This window comes from Henckelia pumila, chromosome 3 (genome assembly GCF_033568475.1).
Source record: "Henckelia pumila isolate YLH828 chromosome 3, ASM3356847v2, whole genome shotgun sequence".
In the NCBI taxonomy this organism is placed as follows: domain Eukaryota; kingdom Viridiplantae; phylum Streptophyta; class Magnoliopsida; order Lamiales; family Gesneriaceae; genus Henckelia; species Henckelia pumila.
The window spans coordinates 199,402,465-199,418,028 of NC_133122.1; the positions used below are offsets into that span (position 1 = coordinate 199,402,465).

Sequence of the window (15,564 nt, forward strand, 5' to 3'; positions counted from 1 at the left end):
AATGTATCACATGCTTCTATTTGTTATTTTGCTTAAAAGAGTTGAAATCTTCATGTGATTATGGCCGGTGGTTGTAAATAAAGATATCTGTCCCCGTCGGATAAGCTTTTCAATTCAAATTATTATGCGTGGTATATTAATTATATTATTAAACTTGATGCATTTATACTAATCGATTTTGATATCGTGGTTCGTCTAATATCAAATATAACCTCTTTTTATCTGACCTTTTTTATTCAAGAATTTTTTTTATTATATTATAAATTTATCAGCACTCAAATCTATTTGAATCTTATCTAAATGTTATCCAAATTCAAATGATCATCGTGTCATCTTTCATTTAAAGTTATTATTAAAAAAAACCAAATTCATATACATAAAATAATATATGTAATTTTTTTTGACGAAATAATATACGTAATTTTTAATTTAAAATATTATGCATAAGAATTTTTTGTGTATGTATAATGCGTTGCAAGTGATATTTAATGCTTGCAACGATAAAATTAAAGTTAATATTATGCATAAGAATTTTTTTTTGTATGTAAAATGCGTTGTGTATGTATAAAGTTAATATTATGCATAAGAATTTTTTTGTGCATAGAGATGTACTTTGAAGCCCAAAAGGAAACAGGCCGGAATCTAGTAGTACATCGGTAGGATGATTTTTTTTGAAGGCCTGACTGCGTATATTTCCTGAATATTCAAATGGCCCAATGAAACAGGCCGGATTTTTTTTATTTTTGGGCTTTTAGGCCCAATAAAACTGGTACATGACAGCCCATGTTAAACGGTGTAGCCGACAAAGCCCACAAATAAGAGTGAAATCATAATCGTATATTCGTATTCAAGAACGCCACCAATTATGAAATATTGAATGAATATTGATGTGCTTACGTATGGTCTCCGCTTGCCTCCGCCACAAAATCCCTCTCCGATCGCCGTTTGACCTAACGACTTTGAAGAAAAAATTGCAGGAATTTTAGTAATTCTTCAAAATCTGTTCGAGATCTCGTAATAAATCGAGTCACGGTTGTTTTGTTCTTAATAAATTAGGGGGCGAGAGAAAACATCAGGAATTATTTTGACCGGCGATGGCCTTGTTGTTGGAGGACATAGTGAAGTCTGTGGAGCTGTTGCTGAAGCTGATCAGTAAAAAGAGCCAGGAACAGTCCTACGTAGACCCCGATCTCGACCCTGTTCTGCTTGTTCCCGGCATAGCCGGTTCGATTCTCAACTCCGTCAATGATAAGACCGGCAAAAAAGAGCGGATCTGGGTCCGGATTCTGGCGGCCGATCACGAGTTCCGGGAGAAGCTCTGGTCTAAATTTGATCCTGCCACAGGTCCACTTTTCAATAACTTGCTCATTTTGCATCAACTCTTGAATATTCATCACGTTTAATGAAATGTATACATTGATTGTTATCCTTTCATTATCTAGGTTGGTTTCCTATTCTTTGCTCTTTTTTTTTTTTGCTGGGTATTTGTTGGTATTATTGCTATTGCTTGATAATTCATTTCTATGGTCGAAACTTTTGTCCCGCATGTTTTTATTTCACCCGGTTTATTAATTTTTTAAGAACATATACGACCTGAATATATATTTGCGAGCAAAAGGTTAGAACAACAAGAATCCTGCAAACTTACTTGTGAGCGTAGTAAACTGTCTTTGTATTTAATTGCCTGTGTTTGATCTCTTCTTACTGTAATGAAATAAACCAAAAAAGTACCGAACTTAATCCTTCTGAGACCCAATGGTTTAGAATTCCTGAAATAACATTTTTGGGCTCGGTATTTGAGCTCGTTCGCCCATTTAACTAGAGTCCAGACAGGGATGTGCTAAATTTCTTTGACGAGGTGAGATGTGTCCAAAAAGGTAATTGAGATTGGAGGTTGATTAACATTAGATGAGCCATCGGTTATTATGTTCACCATTCCAGTTTGCTGTTTGCAAACTTAGATTATTTCCTGCCTGCCATGTAATCTGTTAATCTTGTGTGGGATGTTTGATGGATTTTTCGAAAACATATTTTCCAGTCTGCGTATATGATGCACTTTTTCAAAGCCTGATAAAGATGTGCTCTTTATTAAACACTTGGGCTTGGAATATTTTTGAGTGCTAAGGTAATATTTGATACAGGTAGAGCTGTAACAATGGATCCTGACACCCATATTGAGGTTCCCGAAGACAGATATGGGCTGTATGCAATTGACTCGTTAGACCCTGATATGGTGAGTCCTGCCTTGACTTTGTTCATCCTGTAGATTCATGTTTTCATGAATTCTCCTATTGGAATATTGTACCAAGTTTCTGCAATCATTCAGTGACTCCTTCGTTAACTTTGTTTATCCGGTGCATTCATATTTACATAGATTCTCCTATTTAAATATTTTACCAAGTTTCTGCAATAGTTCATTTTTCTCATACATGCTGATTGCGTTGCTGCATTGGACCTCTATTTGGTTTGTGCATTCTTTTTGCAGGTTATTGGTGGTGATTGTGTATATTATTTTCACGACATGATTGTTGAAATGCTCAAATGGGGCTACCAAGAGGGAACAACACTTTTTGGGTTTGGATATGATTTCCGCCAAAGCAATCGGTAACTACCTGATTTTTTGGCTAAAGTTTTTGGACGGATATTGGATTTCTTGTAATGTTGTTAAAATGTGGAATTCTAATCTATCTTACTATCATTGTTGACACAATGTTACATACTAAAATCTTTTGTTTCTCAGTAATTAAGATCCATATCGAGACATGCAATTCGCTAGAGAAAGTGCTGCTCCGGCCTCCGATTTCTGTTTTTGATGTAACTGTTGGTCAGATGTTCACTAAATTGTCAATTTACTAGGAAAATGAGTGAAAGATAAGTCTGAGACTCTTAATCTGCGAGATATTTCATATGCCAGTTGGCTGATCAACCATAACCATTTAGAGTTTTAGACCTATTTAGCTGGTTGGTTGTAAATGGGTAGGTGATGTTTCTATCACTACTGATTTAAGAACCTAGCATTATTTTTTACTTCATTCTCAGGAAACCATGTAAATTTAATCTAAATTCCCTATTAGATACGCGCATTCTTTTCAGGAACGATGACTTCTACCTGTTTGTAAATACATGTGTGCTGTACATCTTCAATAATTTTGATACTTTGACATAACTTTCTACATTCTGTTTCCATCGATCCAGGTTTCAGGGAACTCTTGAGCGACTGGCAGCTAAACTTGAGTCAATTTATACTGCATCTGGTGGAAGAAAAATAAACATAATAACCCATTCAATGGGTGGTCTTTTGATGAAGTGTTTTATGAGCCTGCATGCTGATGTAATACCCCCACTCTTCTTGCCCTCTAAAAGTTAGCTCGCCTGTATTTGTTCTGCTATCGTCTCTGCGACACAATCTCTGACTAAGATGTCTGCATTGCAGATCTTTGAGAAGTATGTGAAAAATTGGATTGCAATAGCTGCACCATTTCGAGGTATGCCATGGCTTTGGTGCATCACTGGGATAATGTTGTTTTCTGCAGTTATCACTTGTATGCGAAGTAAACCTTTGTCGTAAGGGTATAGGGAAAATTTTTAATTACCTTTGTTGTAAGGGGATAAGTTTTAATTTTCACAAGTTCAGAAATGCGCGAGGTATTTGTTTCCTACGTATAAAGAAAGAGGATTGTGCATCCTCATAGTATGTGTTTTTTTCTGCTTTGAAATCTATGAAAATTATGCATCTATGTGTGCTATTGAATTTCTATATTGTTTTAAAGAGATCATAGTGCGTGTTGTCTAATTTTTCTACCAGTTTGGTCTGCATATGGACTTCTTGAAGCAAGAATTCTTGATCGTTTAACCGATCTCAATATTGGACCTCCCAATTAATGTTTTCTGAGAACATGCCCTTTATGTTTTAACAGGTGCACCTGGATATATAGGCTCCGCATTAATGAATGGAACTTCATTTGTTGAAGGATGGGAACAGAATTTTTTTATTTCAAAGTGGAGTATGCAGCAATTGGTAAACTCTTATGTGCTAACTCCGTCAATTTCTGTTTGTTGTGTTTCCTCTGATACTTTCAAGTTTCAACCCCTTCTGTGAGTATGTCCATTGATATCCAGTTGTATTTTACACCCTAACAATTAGGGAACCTCCTTGTCATGCCTAATCCTAAAACTTAGTGTTAAAAACAAAGAATTTCAGTGTGTTTAATCCCACTACTTGAAATACTGAAAGGACTGCCTGAATTTGTTATCATAACTATTAAGGTTTTTCTTCTTTTCTTTCCTCCTCTTCAGACGATTAACTACTGTTGATTTGTTTCAGCTGCTTGAATGCCCATCAATATATGAATTGATGGCCTGTTTAGATTTTAAATGGGAACACGTTCCACTTCTTCAAATATGGAGGCAGATATGTGGTAGTGATGGAAATTCTACTGTGAAGCTGGAGTCATTTCCTCCAGTAGAAGCTGCGTCTGTCTTTTTGGAAGCACTTTCTAGCAACAAGGTGAGCCATAAATCTTATGCCATATATACGAGGGACTGGAGGAATAGATGTGTCTTCAGTCATAACGCATAAGTAGTGAATTCCTGGGTAATATATATCATGCAATGAGTATTTTTGTTTGATGACTTGGGGAATTAATCTAGAGCTTCAATTGCTTGATAGTTTGTGTGTGTGATTACTTTTATCATCGTTGATGAAGTATATCAAACTGCTACTTTGGCATTTTTTTAAGGAACGGCACTATTTTTGATGTAATTGGTTTTATATAATGGATTATTTTTCTGCGCAGGTAAATTACGAAGGTGCTGATATTTCTTTAACTTTTAACACCGAGATTCTAAAATGGGCTAATAAGACACGCGAACTGTTGAGTTGTGCTGAGGTTCCTGATCAGATTAAGTTCTACAATATTTATGGCACAAACTATGAGACCCCACATTGCGTTTGGTACTTGAAACTTTTTCATTTTTCATTCTTGTTCTTTTGTCTCGAACATGATAGGAGGTAATATTTTACCTTATAATGATGTTGCAGTTATGGAAGTGAAGATGTCCCCGTCTCTGATCTGCGGCAGTTACCAACTCTCCAGGTAAAATTCTTACCGGTCTTGTGACATGCTAGGCATGAAGAAGCACTTGGTTATCTTTTATTTTATTTTCCAGTCTTCAGTATACTTGATTTAAAACCAACTATATGTGTGTTTGATGTATGATGCGGAACACCCTTGTGAAGATTTTGATTCTTAGAGATTCAGATACTCAAACATTTATGTAAACTTGCAGGCAAAGTATATCAATGTTGATGGTGATGGAACTGTTCCAATGGAATCTGCGAAGGTAAAAGTTTTTGCATGCAAGATTTGATTTAGAAACTACTGCATAATGGTGTAAAATTCGTATGAGTGATATCGAGCAAAGAACCGCCGCAAAATTGCGTGGAGAATTTGGTCATTCATAGACTTTAAAATTTTAACCACGCTTGGGCAGGAAACAATTCATGTTATTCTTACTGTAGAGATTTATTTCTGCTTTTTCCTTGGTGGTTTATTCGTTCATTGAGTATGTTCAACGTTCACTGTTGTTTCTTCAACTATGTAAATCTGACATCGCGATAACTTGGTGTTGCCTGTGACCCCCCTACTTACAGGCAGACGGGCTTCGGGCAGAAGCAAGAATTGGAGTCCAAGCTGACCACCGAGGAATCATTTGCGATCGTCATGTGTTCAGAATTGTGAAACATTGGCTGAAAGCAGACCACGATCCTTTCTACAATCCAATTAATGATTATGTAATTCTACCAACTGCATTGGACATGGAATGCCACAAAATTAAAGGGTTGCAAGTTACTTCTCTCAAAGAGGAATGGGAAATCATAGGTGACGACCAAAATCTTAAAGAAGAATCGGCGGAGAGAAAGCCTTTGGTGGGTTCGGTCTGCGTCTCGCGTACGGGAGGTGATGAATCTTTGCACGAAGAGGCTTGTGCCACCATTATAGTTCAAAACCAACAGGGTGGTAAAAAGCATGTAAAACTCAACGCTGTTTCTATCTCCACGAATGCATAAAAACCTTGTGTAATTCGATGGCACCGTAAATATGTTTGTGCCATTCATGCGCCGATTGTCTGTATATAAAAATACATTGTGCCATGGTAACATGGTGTACAAGAATGGTGTATATATTGTAAATACGAAACAGTAATGTTGAAATTAAGCGTGCAAATTTTTTATTACTAATTAATTATGTTTTTTTTTTATCAATTTAAATTAAAATATAAGATTATCATTGTTACAATTAAGTTTGACAATTTATCTATTTTGGTAACAAAATAAGCATTCTAACACCTGGTTTAAGCTTACTATTTTATATAAATAATTTAAGTAAAACTATATCCCATTTACTAACTACATTTAAAATCAAATTGATGAAATCTTAAGATTCTTAACTAATTTTACATCGATATAACCAAATCTCATTTTCTCAAATTTATCACAAAAAATATCTCATCACTTATTCACTATTATAATATTTTATCCACTTATAAAATTTTTTAAATTACTAGATGTTTTTTTTAATTATCTTAATCTAAACTTTTGAACATTTATTTAATAATGTTAATATTGAAAATAACATTAAAATTAACTGCCAAAAAAATAATTATGTTTACGTATGCAAGGGACATTGGTTACAAATAATAATTGTATATGTAATAATCAATACTCGTATAAACTAACAAATTAATCCTTCTTATTAACTAATTTTTATACTGAAACAGATGAAGAATATAACTGATCATAATATATATTTATATGGACCAAAACGAATAACAAATGCATAACACGTTCAATATTCATTATTCTTACTGATACAAACGCATCCTTTTTAGATTGGCTTGGTGGTACAATAATACTTGGTAATAAGGTAAAAGAATAACATTAATTCAAACAATAGGCATGGTTCCAAATGCCCACCAAATGCCATGAAATAAAGAAAGACTTGAATGATATCAGATGGAATGGAGCGCTTTTAACTTGAAATTTTAGTGCCCACCCACAGAATTTGATTGCTTCCTTCTCTTTGGTTCTGGTTCCTCTAACTTCAAAGAAACAGAAATTTCACCTCCAGACTTGTTTTTCAACACAGAAAGGTTCCCCATTCCAACCTCGTTTTCTCTTCCGAGATTTGGATATACCAAAGATTTACATGAAAAGCTCGGCATGAACTGGTGCTCTATACTGGGAGGAGGTACATCACAACCACACTCTATACGAAACTCATCCTGGCTGCTAGGTGGCAGTAACTCCAAACCAGAACAGATATCAGCCGAGGCTCGTTGCACAAAACTTGGAACGAAGTTCTCTTCTGATTTATCTTTTGAGGTATTAGTAATCCACTCAAGTGAAGCAGATTCTCTGAAAGCAGAATGAAGTCCTGTTGCAGAGGCATTTCTCTGCTTCTGTAATGCAGCTATTTAAGGGGAAAAAAGAGCAAATTGGCTAAGAAGCACAGTGAAGATATTAGAAACAGAATAAAACTACATTTTGATGAGAGTGGATTGAATTTTACTTCAATTTAAAACACGAACCTTGAAGCCCTTCTGGGCTTGTGATGAGATCAAGTTCAAGAAGATCGAGAAGGCGTCCTAAATCAACTCCACTGGTCCAATTCTCCGGAGGTTGGCCAGCCTTCAGTTTCAACCGGCCTCTATTGGCTGTCCCGCCCCAAATTATTCCTACAGGCTGGTGTTTCTCCCCATTCTGGCCTGTCAATAAGATTAGGCTTCCACTGTCACCTTCGAGGTCAAAAGACTGTTGATTCTCGCCTACAATGAGAAAATCTGTGAAGAAACACATTCCTTTTTCATCATTGTATTCTAAAGCATAAGCCATTATAGTCCCAGTCGTCAAGCCCGAGCTTCTTCCAACTTTCACCACCTGCTTCCCAACCACACTATCTATGGGGGACTGCAAATCTATTATGTGAACATCAGCAATTTCACCTGCACCTTTAACTAGTGTCGTAATGTTTGCCATGTTAAAATCCTCGGCAAAAGGAATAAAAGCACCGTCCGCTCGAACAAATGTTTCTGCATGGGGTCACAAGGTTGTGTTCAGGATGTACAAGGATCATAATGTGATTACAAATCCAATATCATGATTATTTGAACTAGTTCCTTTGGTATTATTACGGCTCATTAGTAAATTGAAATTACAATCCAAGGCTGGGATAAGTATACCTGGATTTGTTCCAGCAAAAGTGCCGTACCAGAGATCATCCGCCACAAATGACGTAGCCCTTTCCACAGCACCTAAATACACCCCAGGACCAAGACTAGGTGGCAATGGATGAAACATTTTCTGGCTTGGGTAATCAAGATCAACAGCCACGTGCCGATTAGTGAGAAAACCAACCTCCCTATTTCCTGTCCGACTTTTGACAATAGCTCCTAATGTTCCGTAAGTTTCTTGGCTTGCAACCTAAAATGCATACAAGATGAGATTATTGAGAACTAAAAATAAGATTGAGAAAGAAAACCAAGAATTATAATGAGGAAGAGGACAGTCTACCCAATATGATACAACATGTTTAGAATTTCACATCTGTGCTGATATTGACCCAAAAAAGTACCATATTTGAACCCAGTAGCATAAGCAAGATTTGACATTATTTTGACGAACAAAGAATAATAGGATAGTAAAAATTATTGCCTGGGAACCAGATCCAATCAATGGATCACTTCCACCGAAGCCATCTACAAGTTCTGTGCAGAGTTGTTCCTTTGGAGCGGCTGCTGGTGCTCCATAGTAAGAGAATTCAACAACATCAACATCACACCAAACACCTCCAGGTCCCTGCAAATTGAATTCACTGGAGATAATTTTTACAGATAAAACAGGATAGCTCAACCAAGCGGATTCACCAAAAAGTAATATCCAGAAATACCAAAGATTGACAAAAAGAAGCAGTTAAGTGTAAAACCTCCAGAGCAGCAGGTAGACAGTGGGCAGGGCTTAGCCACTGCCTGTGAACTTTTCTGGCAACAAAGACGAGTATAGCCGGTATATCAGTCAATGCACCCCTTCTAATCCGAAAACCAATCGCTGTTCCAAGACTAAAGCATCGCAAAAGTTTGCTATGAAATGCCCTGATTGTCATCAGTTCAAGCAAGGTGGTAGCCCGCAAGCCAGTTGGCCATCGACCATGAGTTTCAGGTAGAACCCCCTTTTGAAGATTCCCGAAGTAGAGCAATCTAACTTCAGCAGCATCGGTTAACCTGTTGGGAGCCGGCCATGAAAAGTAAGCAGCATTGTTCTCAGATAGCTGACAACCTGTTGCAAAGGCTTGCGACCGAGTTGGACTCGCTTCAGGAACATTGAGATTGTCGCAGTAATTCCTTTCCAAATCCAAAGCTGATTCCTCAGATTTTGCAGAACTAGAGTGATGAGTTCTCAAAACCATTCTAGCCCCATCCATGCCTCAGCTTTCCTATTGGCAGCATACAGAAAATTCAATCAGAAACTACCTCCAAAAAAATAAAAAATCAATCAGAAAAAAAGTCAGAAAGTATACAAGTCAACCATAAATGAATGAGAAAACAACAGGAATACAGGATAATCAAAATTTCAAAAACGAGAATATAGAAATAGCCAAACCCTTTAGCCAAGCCCAGAGCTTGATAGTTCATGAAGAAGGTGTGCTGCAATTAAATGAGTTTCCCATTGCCTCCAAGTGGGAACTACAGTCTACACAACTCCGTCTCTTCAAGAAATCAAATAGAACCTCCTGCAAGGTAACTAGTGATCAGTAAAGCAGGGGAAAGGGTTAGCAGATTCACTTTAAAAGCAATTTCCCACTTCTTCCCATATAAAGAACTCATATTTATGACCGAAAATAACAACTGGAAACTGATAAGCAAAGGGTATTTTGTCTATGAAACCATGAACAAACTGTTATTTCACTAACCCCATAATTCCAAGGAACGTAAACATAACAGCAAAGATTGAAACAGATAAAGAAATTACGAACAAAAAAAGGGCAACTTATCCATTGAAAAACTGTAGAACAAGAACCTAGTTCAAAACACCGGGAGAAATCTTTAATAGAATGAGGATTTGCAGGCTCAACATCACTAGACTCCTGGAAGCCACACGCCCACACCCGTCTCTTAAGCAACTCAATACTCGGGCTGAAATTCGACTCGACTAATAAAAAACTGTATCATTTACTCAAAGTAAATCAACGCTAACCTGTCAGCAACTCTAACATAGATTTCCTTCACAAGCACAATCTGCCAAAAACAATCAATTTATTAAAAGAATGACTGAGTACTCATTGAAAAGTCAATACGGACATCCTTCTAGGCGATCATGAGGAAGCTAATATGTCCGCCAGAGAGTTCGTTTTCAATGTCAATATGTGAAAGAGATGGATGGCAGGGAAATACCGCTTCCCTATTTGTGATAGGAGGCTGATATTAGAAAATTATTAATACAGTAAACAATTATCAGCAACATATCAATATTGGTGGCCTATGATTTTCAATCATTTGAGTCCATTCACAGACGGTGCCAGAGATCAATCGGATGGAATGGCAATTGACGAGATTAATAATTCAAGAAAGAGACTTATTACATGATAAAACATGTAGCTGTTAATTTTTATTAGTATTATATACAAAATTTCCCGTTCTCCCACTGCTCTTTTTAGCAGTCCCTACCTCTAAACATTATTATATACAGTTCTTTCCCCACCATTATCATTTGACGGAGAGATCAAATGATGGGCGCACGCTTCTTTCTTTCAATTAAAAAAATCGAAAACTGGGACATGTATACAAATACGATAGAAGCTCCATTGGTGAGTGAAAAAAGGGTGACGCTAAAAAGACACTACCTTTTTTTTTCTTGGACTCCATTGATATAGTTATAGGTATCTGGGGGATTAGGGACCCATGGGAATTTTCTCCCGATCGAAAAGCCGCACTTTTGCCCAATAAAGAACTCATTTTCTGAACTGTCGGTTCCTCCCAGCTTTATACACAACACGCCCTCTTTTCAAGCATTTTATTTGTGCACGAAAATGGTGCCCGAGCAAGGAGATTTGATCCTTGAAAAAACGAAGAGAGAACGTGATTTGAATAGTGGAGATGATGATGTGAGATCTTTGACTGCAAGAGAATGGACATAAAGCGCTGTAAGTTCACCATAAATTTTTCAATGCATGATGATTCGAGTGTTAATGATTGTGGTTCTTGGAAGCAATAATTTTTCTTGACGCCATTCTGAATCTCAAGAAAAAATTAAAAGGCACAAAGCAAACTGTGCTTGTTTTGGTGTGTGTGAGGGACTGGACTGGAGACAGTGGGGGGCTGCTGCTGTCATTGTCTTTTCATTTCATTATCTTCACAGACTTTTGTCACAACGATACAAATTATGCATCTCATTTTGTCAATTTATCACATCATCATTGGTGTGGAAATTTCAATATTACTTTGCTTTCAAAAATAAAATTTTAATATATATATATTTATTATTTTTTTTGAAAAAAGTATTATTTTGAATCTAAATATGAATTGGATCGACAAGTTTCAAATGTATAAATCCGTCACACCGTTTTAGGTATCTGATTTCATATATAAATTCGTGATACTGTCTTATAGAAAACCTACTCTTGACTTAACTGGTTTGATTATAATTTATATCATGAATTGTGTCGCTGATTTTTGTTTTTAGGTATCTGATTTCATATATAAATTCGTGATACTGTCTTATAGAAAACCTACTCTTGACTTAACTAGTTTGATTATAATTTATATCATGAATTGTGTCGTTGATTTTTGTTTTTTTTTAAAATATTTAGAACAAACTAGGGTGAAAAAGATTTAAACCATAATCGTCTAAGGACCGAAATCGGAGCCATCGGTTTTTGAATCATGTAAGACCTACTTTTAAAACATCATATTTATTATCAACAAATTTTTTCTCACTTTGGTAGAAAGTCATGCAAACAAATATACAATTCAAATTCGGGATGATACAAACAAAAAATAAAATAAAACAGAGTGCAAAAATTCAATATTATACATCATATTACATATATAAACTAATCACTTGGTCTTCTAACTTATACCTTGTAATAAATTTGTTTTACTTTATATTTTTTAAAAAAATTAAATACTACATGAAAAGAAATATATATTTTTAGTTTAAAAAATTAAAATGATAATTTTTCCCTATATGCTTCCATTATTTTATTGTTTATGACTAAAAATTTTTTAATTATACACCTAATACACTTAAAAAAAATTCCAGTAAATTTTTTTAACTCCAATTGAAAAATAAGTAATCCTAAAAATAGTAGGGGTTTAAAAATATTGTTAGGAAAATAGAAGAAAATCAAATGTATATACTATTTTCAACAATTTATTTATGAGTAATATTCATTTTGGTACAAGAACTATTGAAAAAATATCAGATTGATACATGAATTATTGTAAATAATTTAATGGGAAAATTGCAAATTTAGTCATATATGTTTGTCACTTTGCGATTTTGGTCCTCTATGTTTTCACATTTCAGTTTTAGTCCTGCATGTTCTAGTTTTGGCAATTTCAGTCTTTTTTATTTGAAAATGCATACGTGGCACTGTACACATCATCTCCACATCAGCACTGAATTGGTGCCACGTCAGCGCCACGTTGGAAAAAGAACTAAAATTTCCAAAAAAATAAAGATAGCGAACTAAAACTGAAATCTGAAAATATAAAGGACTGAAATCGCAAAGTGACAAACATACAGTACCAAAAAAACAATTTTTCCTAATTTAATTGATATATGATTAAATTTAAAAATCAAGTTTATCCTTAATCTAAATTGTTTCCAATTATAACTAATAAAATTTGATTATAGATACGTAAATTTATTTTCAATATTATTTATTGATTAATTTTAAAAAGATCATATTTATTTAAAATTATATAATAATAAAAATTTGTAACTCAAATTATACAACAATAAATATTGTAATATATTGATGAAAATATAATAAAATATATGTCATCGGAGTTCGTTGATCTAGTTTTTAAATTGTTGAAGTAAACATAATCATCATTTTAGTTTTTCCAAATTGTCATGTTGAGAATTCAAAAAAATGTTTAACATTAAATATTTAGATCATGAAAACAAATCTTATAAAAAAAACATCACTAATTATCTCAATTTACGCGATTTTATTGACTAAAATGTCTTTACTTGATTTAATAATTTGTAAAATATTATTTTATTATATATTTATTAATATTTTAAAAACATATTATGTTTAAATAAATAATTTATTAATGAGTAGAAATATAAGTATATTATAAAAATAGTAAGATACTTATTTATTATAATTTTCAAATTAATATAAATTTATTTGTACGCTTTTAATGAATAAAAATTACTGTGAAAAATAGAATGTGTACTTAGTTGAATTAATAAAAATAATTGGACTTAAAATCAATTTTTCTAAGAGATCAAATCGATTTTGTGGTTAAATCATGCACCAATTAAGAAGTCATCACAATAATTCATGTACAAATTTAATATTTATGAATAATTTTTATACCAAAATGAATTTTATTCGTTTAACGTGGATCTCACGTATGATTTGAGGTCACTTGGAGCCCTTGGATCAGATAAATTATATAAGGCCTAAGGGTAGCCACGAAATCGTTTTCTAGAATTAGCATGTTGGATGAATGGACGGGGCAGGGGAAATGTTGGGGTGGGCTGCGTTTAGTGGGGACTGTACGGATCGGACTGTGGAGATAAGATTAGGTGGGCCCAAAATCCCATACCAATTCGTCAATTATTGGGCCATGAGGCCCACTATTGCTGGATTTCAATTCAGACAATACGTGACAACAATTTAGCCAATCATTTCAGGTGCCGTTGGTTACCATGTTAATGAATGACATTATTTAATTTTATCGATTATTATATCGATATAATTTATAGTTTATTGTTTATTTTTAACGACATGGCTTATATCATCATCTATACAAAGTAAAAAGTCAATTTGGTAAGCTAACTATTTATAAAATTGATATATGAACTATTGCAAATTACTTAGCCAATATATGATAAACGGATGTTGTAAAAAAAATAAAACTAAAAAATAGCTAATATGATATTTAAGGGATGCTCGCAACTGCTAAAAATTCTTATTACTTATATCCTAAGAAAATATCTAAATTATTTTTTAGAGATTGCAAATAATCTTATATGATTGACCAAAGTGTTACCTCAAATAAAAATCATGTTTCCGTCTTCAATTTCTCGAATCACTAGATTTCTAACCATGTTGATAGTCATGACTCATGAAACCCAAGTATAAATGTTCTTCCAATTCATCCATTTGCTCGATGAAAATCTTTTCATTTTTATGTAGCTGTGTAGTGACCTTGCATTGAATCACCTATTAACTGGCAAATAATAACAAGCATTAAGCTTAATACAACAAAATACTTAACAAAAAAAAAAACGTGCGAAAACATAACCCATAATTTACATATCAGCTTAGTACAAAAGTTTCAAGCTTATTTATTAGTAGTGATACAACCATATCGAAACAACTAGAAAGTAAACATTTACATAGCTATATCGAATCCTGCTGTATAAAATATCCCCTGTAAGCTCCTGCTCCCTAGTCCTGCCTCGAACTACCAGCTCCGTCCATCCTGCGACCTGCCCCATGGAATGGGGTGTCCAAGATAATAACTAGGACGTGAGCGCTAACGTCCAGTACATAAACATGAGTAAACCTATGTATATAATGCATGCAACATGATGACTGGTAAAGAGTCATCTGAAAATTCATGCTCAGTACCGGCGCCACATGAGTGCTGCCACCGCATGGATCAACCTCTGGGTGCAACCACACTCGTCTAGTACACCAGAGAAGTCAGACATACATGTCCCCGCCGTCACGGTACTCTCAGTGACAGACTTCGAGTATAGAGCTGAGCGGCTCTATAATCAGGTATAACAAGGTATAGGCTCAACGTGTATGTGCACATGATATATGAATATAGAAAGAGATAAAACATACATCATGCCACATAATAATGCCAAATAAATGCAACATATAAACATGTATACTCGCTGGCAATCTCAGTCAATGTGTACGTAGCTCTAGGCTAGTTCAAGTATAGTAGGATCCTAGGTTCCAAGCCTACATCCAAAAGTTCACCGTATCACTACACAAGTTCTACAAGCCTTAACTAAGCTAAAAAGTACTCCCAAAACTTAAATAGATTTCCGGACCATACATTCGTCCGTAGTAAGCCCTTTGATGTCGCTGACTCTGGATGACTATAACAACTTCTTTGTTATTCCAAAATCTCACCAATATAACCGATAGGGTCCTCAAGTGTATATCTCACACTATATAACTGAAGAAGAAAACTCGGGAATTCATAATTCAAAATGAACTCCGGAGACCCCTATGTATAGGAAAATTTCCAATCAAGTTCGGATCCTCCGAACTCGGGTTCGGATCGTCCGATCCAACTCACTGC

The 15,564-nt window shown here is 34.8% G+C and overlaps 2 protein-coding genes across 6 annotated transcripts; one reads left to right on the plus strand and one right to left on the minus strand.

Moving 5' to 3' along the window:
• Nucleotides 1-864: 864 nt before the first annotated feature.
• LOC140887661 (lecithin-cholesterol acyltransferase-like 4) lies at nucleotides 865-6,241 on the plus strand. Its single transcript, XM_073295065.1, has 11 exons — nucleotides 865-1,344; nucleotides 2,142-2,233; nucleotides 2,486-2,604; nucleotides 3,196-3,331; nucleotides 3,434-3,485; nucleotides 3,918-4,018; nucleotides 4,325-4,507; nucleotides 4,797-4,954; nucleotides 5,042-5,096; nucleotides 5,290-5,343; nucleotides 5,654-6,241. The coding sequence occupies exons 1-11, from the start codon at nucleotides 1,095-1,097 to the stop codon at nucleotides 6,068-6,070; spliced, it is 1,617 nt and encodes a 538-aa protein (XP_073151166.1). The 5' UTR covers nucleotides 865-1,094; the 3' UTR covers nucleotides 6,071-6,241.
• A 540-nt stretch (nucleotides 6,242-6,781) lies between these two features.
• Nucleotides 6,782-11,368, minus strand: LOC140886634 (protein NARROW LEAF 1-like). Of its 5 annotated transcripts, XM_073293322.1 has the most exons (9): nucleotides 11,209-11,368; nucleotides 10,899-11,111; nucleotides 10,253-10,293; nucleotides 9,659-9,788; nucleotides 8,985-9,491; nucleotides 8,714-8,857; nucleotides 8,242-8,482; nucleotides 7,591-8,091; nucleotides 6,782-7,472 (listed from the first exon to the last, which is right to left on the minus strand). In XM_073293322.1, exons 5-9 carry the CDS (start codon nucleotides 9,477-9,479, stop codon nucleotides 7,045-7,047), a joined length of 1,809 nt encoding a protein of 602 aa, XP_073149423.1. In that variant the 5' UTR covers nucleotides 9,480-9,491; nucleotides 9,659-9,788; nucleotides 10,253-10,293; nucleotides 10,899-11,111; nucleotides 11,209-11,368; the 3' UTR covers nucleotides 6,782-7,044. The 5 variants fall into 5 exon arrangements, with proteins under 5 accessions (XP_073149423.1, XP_073149427.1, XP_073149422.1 ...); XM_073293326.1 differs by lacking the exons at nucleotides 9,659-9,788; nucleotides 10,899-11,111; nucleotides 11,209-11,368 and adding an exon at nucleotides 10,723-10,842; XM_073293321.1 differs by lacking the exons at nucleotides 10,899-11,111; nucleotides 11,209-11,368 and having other exon boundaries at nucleotides 10,253-10,618.
• Nucleotides 11,369-15,564: the final 4,196 nt, after the last annotated feature.

Excerpts from the sequence above, each read along its gene's own strand:
- LOC140887661 (XM_073295065.1), top strand. The coding sequence starts at position 1,095 with ATGGCCTTGTTGTTGGAGGACATAGTGAAGTCTGTGGAGCTGTTGCTG. Across the intron at positions 3,332-3,433 it reads TTATGAGCCTGCATGCTGAT|ATCTTTGAGAAGTATGTGAA; the intron begins GTAATACCCCCA and ends TCTGCATTGCAG. Across the intron at positions 4,508-4,796 it reads AAGCACTTTCTAGCAACAAG|GTAAATTACGAAGGTGCTGA; the intron begins GTGAGCCATAAA and ends TTTTCTGCGCAG.
- LOC140886634 (XM_073293322.1), bottom strand. The coding sequence starts at position 9,479 with ATGGATGGGGCTAGAATGGTTTTGAGAACTCATCACTCTAGTTCTGCA. Across the intron at positions 8,858-8,984 it reads GTCTACCTGCTGCTCTGGAG|GGACCTGGAGGTGTTTGGTG; the intron begins GTTTTACACTTA and ends TTCAATTTGCAG. Across the intron at positions 8,483-8,713 it reads TGATTGGATCTGGTTCCCAG|GTTGCAAGCCAAGAAACTTA; the intron begins GCAATAATTTTT and ends TATGCATTTTAG.